The following is a 4,784-nucleotide window of genomic DNA, read 5'->3' on the forward strand; positions in this document are numbered from 1 at the left end:
ATCTGGCTTAAGTCCAATTAATCAATAATTGTGGCTAAAAGCCTTAATCAATCACGTTTCGACAATAAATTGTGATTAAGCTCGAACGCCCGATTAATTGATAATCGTGGCATTAAAGCCTAAATCGCACATTTTGGCAAACTAATTGCCTAAAACAACACATTTTGGCCAAAGGCCTTAAAATCAACCATTTTAGCGACAAATCGCTTAAATTAATCAATCTTTTGGCCAAAGGCCTTAAAATCAACCATTTTAGCGACAAATCGCTTAAATTAATCAATCTTTTGGCCAAAGGCCTTAAAATCAACCATTTTGGCGAAAATCGCCTAAAATCAACATTTTTGGCAACAATTGCCTAAATCAAATCATTTTGGCTAAAAGCCATTAAAATCAACATTTTTGGCAACATGCCTAAAAATCAATCAATCTTTGGCAAAATGCCTAAACAAAATGCACAAAGCATACACACTCATGCACAAAGCATACACACTCATGCACAAAGCATGCACACTTATGCACAAAGCATACACACTAATGCACAAAGCATACACACTTATGCACAAAGCATACACACTTATGCACAAAGCGTACACACACATGCACAAAGCGTACACACTCATGCACAAAGCATACACACTTATGCACAAAGCATACACACTCATGCATTAAGCATACACCTTCAAAGCCCTTTTAAAAAGGCCTATCGAACTACGTTGACTTTGATCTTCCATTCAAACGGAAGTACGTAGGCACGTTCGGGATTTCACCCCGGGCAGCAAGTCGAAATCACTTAAAACATTTCATTTGGTCGAATTACGTCATTCACCCTGCAAAACATTCATTCATCGGTTAGTTCATCAGCATGACATAGTCTCGGGATCCATCTCGGGTTCGTAGATTGTGCCTTAATCATTGGGATAATTAATCTAGTAACTAGGTTAATTAAAAATGGAGTCACTTAGGGTTTTTTCCTAGTTTACCCTAAAATAATTAAACAAGGTGGCGACTCACACACATTCACGTGCATTTCTTCCTTAGTCACATGCATTCATATGCATTGATGTATTCGGGGAAGGGGTTCACAGAAGTTAAAGAGATTGTGGTTTGCAGTTACGAATAATATGGCAGAATATGAGGCTTGCTTATTTGGATTATAAGCTCTGATTGCCGTTAAAGTTGAAGAAGTTGAAATAATTGGTAATTTAAAACTAGTAATCGAGCATGCTAATTGAAATTGGGAATTCAAGGAAGACAGATTAAAGCGCTATATTGACTACTTGCACATTATTATTCAGAACTTCAAAAGAGTAACCTTCACGCACACAAGCAGAATGAACAACCGAGTACCGGATGCTTTGGCAAATTTAGCATTAGCTTGGGAAGAAATTTTAGTCATGCCTAAGAAGCCGTTTGTGATGTTTTCGGATAGTATCCCATGCTATGAAGGAGAAAGGATTATGGTTATAAAGGAAGAAGATCAACCATGGTTTCATGATGTCATGCAATGGATGACTAAGAGGGTTTATCCTAATTCTGCTACTACAGATGACAAAAGAGCTTTGCAACGTTTGGCAGTACAATTCGCAGTCTTAGACGGTCAGTTGTATAAGAGAATGATAGACGGGGTATTGTTGAGATGTGTATGAAAGAAAGAAGCTGAAAAGATTATGGAACAAATCCATGCAGAGGTTTGCGGCACCCACATGAACAGAAAAGCACTAGCTAAGAAGATTCTCAGACAAGGATTTTTTTGGTCGACAATGGAAAAAGATTGTATTTCTTTTGTGAAAAGGTGCTTCGAATGCTAGATTTATGGAGACTTGAGTCACAATCCACCTTCAAAATTACATCCTTCTATTTTGCCATGGCCATTTGCAGCTTGGGGAATAGATATCATTGACGAAACTTCACCACTGGCTTCTAATGGATACCAATTCATAGTGGTGGCAGTGGACTATTTCTCGAGATGGGTCTAAGCAGAATCTTTTAAGAACATCGGAATCAAGCAAATGGCCAAATTCATTAAAAAGAATCCAATCTGCAGATATGGGATCCCCCATCATATAGTGATAGATAATGGAGTTCAATTCCAAGCAAAAGTAAAGACACTGTTAAAAAAGTATGGGATTAAACACCATAAGTCTTCATCATATCGACCACAAGCTAATGGGGCAGTAGAAGCCGCAAACAAGAACATCAAGAAGACACTGAGGAAAATGGCAGAAAATCATCTTGATTCGGCAAGCAAGCTACAGTATGCTTTACGGGGCTACAAGTCCACCGCCAAATCTGCGAATGGGGCAACTCCTTATTCTCTATTCTATGAAATGGAAGTCGTGTCATAAATTGAAATAGAAGTGCAGTCCTTGCACATGATGACAGAATCCAAGATTCTAGAATGTTGATGGGCCGAGGATCATTATCAAGAGTTGGCACTCCTAGATGGAAAGAGGCTCAACACCCGATTCATCGATCAACTGTTGTGAACCCCTCCCCAAAATATCAAATGCAATATGAAGGCATGTGACTAAGGAAGAAATGCACGTGATGTGTGAGTCGCCACCTTGTTTAATTGTTTCAGGGTAAACTAGGAAAAAACCCTAAGTGACTTCATTTTTAATTAACCTAGTTACTAGATTAATTACCCAATGTCTAAAGCATGGTGTGCAAACCCGAGATGGATCCCGAGACTATGTCATGCTGATAAACTAACCATGAATGAATGCTTGAATGCTTTGCAAGGTAAATGATGTGATTGGACCAAATAAAAGGTTTATGTGATTTTGACTTGCCGCTCGGGGTTAAATCCCAAACGTGCCTACGTACTTCCGTTTGAATGGAAGATCAAAGTCGACGTAGTTCGATACGCCTCTTTTTAGAGGGCTTTGAATGGGATGCTTTATGCATGAGTGTGTGTATGCTCCGTGCATTTTGTTTAGGCTTTTTGCCAAAAGACTGATTGATTTAGGCACTTGGTGCCAAAATGTTGATTTTGAGGCTTTTAGCCAAAAGAGTTTAATTTGGGCTTATTCTTGCCAAAAGATTGATTTTTTAAGGCATTTGTGCCAAAACGAATTGTTTTAAGGCTTTTAAAGCCAAAATATTGGTTTAGGCACTTAATTTGCCAAATGATATTAATTGGGCGATTATCGCCTAAATGGATTGATTTAAGGCAGTTTATTTGCCAAAAAAAATTGTTCGAAGGCTTTTAGCCAAAGAAATTTAATTTAAGCGATTTGTCGCTACAAAAAGGTTAATCTTCACTTATAGGCGATTTGTTTGCCTAAAGTGATTAATTAAAGGCTTTTAGCCAAATTTTGATTTAAGCGGTTTGTCGCTATGAGAACGAAATCAATTCTCACTTATAGGCAATTTGTTTGCCTAAAGTGATTAATTAAAGGCTTTTAGCCAAAATATTGCTTGAAGCGATTTGTCGCTATGGAAAAGAATCAATTCTCACTTATAGGCAATTTGTTTGCCTAAAGTGATTAATTAAATTGAAATATAGGCAATTTATTGCCATAAAAAAAAAGAGTGTTTAATCAGGGCCTTTTAGTCACAATTATTGATTAATTAGACTTAGGCAAAAAAAAAACTGTTCGAAATAAGGCACTTTCACCATAGTTATTGATTAACTAGGCTTTTAGCCAATATTGTCGAATTTAAGCTTTAATACCGCGATTATTAATTAACCGGGCACTTAAGCTTAATTTTATTTATTTAAGACCATTTTATTTGCCTGGTGGATGATATGAATGCATTTATGCCGTTATAGAATTTAGGCGGAGTAGAAGAGAAGCATGCATGAAGTGCTAAAATTAAATAGGCAGAGTTTTGTTTACATACCTGATTTAATCGTCGACCGCTTCTTAACTCCAGGTTAAGCTCCTCGTTAAGGGAATTAATTTTAATTTAATTTTAAGTGACCAGGTATCACAACAATAAAATAAAATTAAAACTAAAAAAATGCAAGAAAGCAGTAAAGAATCGCAAAGAGCGTAGGGAGAAGGAGCGTCCGTCAACACAGACTGAGTGAGTAAAATGGAGCCCCGGGGCCTCTTTTTATAAGAAAAAAAACGCACCCCGGGCGCGCCTGCCGGCCCTCGAGGGCGGGCGTGCCCGCCTAAGAGAGCGGGCGTGCCCGCCCATGCTGGGCGGGTGTGCCCGCCCAAGCTGGGCGGGTGTGCCCGCCCATGCTGGGCGGGCGTGTCCGCCCAAGCTGGGCGGGCATGCCCGCCTGGCTTGGGCGGGTATGCCCGCCCATGCTGGGCGGGCGTGTCCGCCCAAGCTGGGCGGGTGTGCCTGCCCATGCGAGGCGGGCATGCCCGCCTGGCTTGGGCGGGCAGGCCCGCCCCCGTGGGCGGGCACGTGTGCCTTTTCTCCTTATTATTCCGGAGGCTTTTCCGGGAGTTCCGGATCTTGGAAAAATATTCCGAGACCAGTTCCGTGATCCTCGTAATTTTTCGGACATTTCAAGTACCATATTGGCACACTTCCGGTGAACTTTTTTGAATGACCTCCGGTCCGACCGGACTGTTTGCAGTCCGAAAAAAAATGGCTCTTTGAGCCTCAAAATTTGAGTATTCACAATTGCCCCCCACTGACTATCATAAAAAATGATTTATGGGAGTCGGTGGTTGTCTGAAACACAAATTTTGGAGGCGAAAATCGGACGCGTCCAAAAGACCCGCCTCTTGGCTATTTGCTTATAAATAGCTCAAAAACTCATTACTTCATTCATTCTCCACTCTCCAAATCAAAAGAGCTCTCTCAAATTCTCTCAA

General features: G+C 40.2%; 1 protein-coding gene across 1 annotated transcript; it reads left to right on the forward strand.

The window, feature by feature from the left end:
• The first annotated feature begins 2,009 nt into the window (after nt 1-2,009).
• On the forward strand, nt 2,010-2,345 carry LOC149498255 (uncharacterized). Its single transcript, XM_089717271.1, has one exon. The coding sequence runs from the start codon at nt 2,010-2,012 to the stop codon at nt 2,343-2,345; it is 336 nt and encodes a 111-aa protein (XP_089573397.1).
• Nucleotides 2,346-4,784: the final 2,439 nt, after the last annotated feature.

This window comes from Jatropha curcas, chromosome 2, assembly GCF_041381405.1.
Source record: "Jatropha curcas cultivar XTBG-Jc1 chromosome 2, XTBG_Jcur_1.0, whole genome shotgun sequence".
Classification (NCBI taxonomy): domain Eukaryota; kingdom Viridiplantae; phylum Streptophyta; class Magnoliopsida; order Malpighiales; family Euphorbiaceae; genus Jatropha; species Jatropha curcas.

Excerpts from the sequence above, each read along its gene's own strand:
- LOC149498255 (XM_089717271.1), top strand. The coding sequence starts at position 2,010 with ATGGCCAAATTCATTAAAAAGAATCCAATCTGCAGATATGGGATCCCC.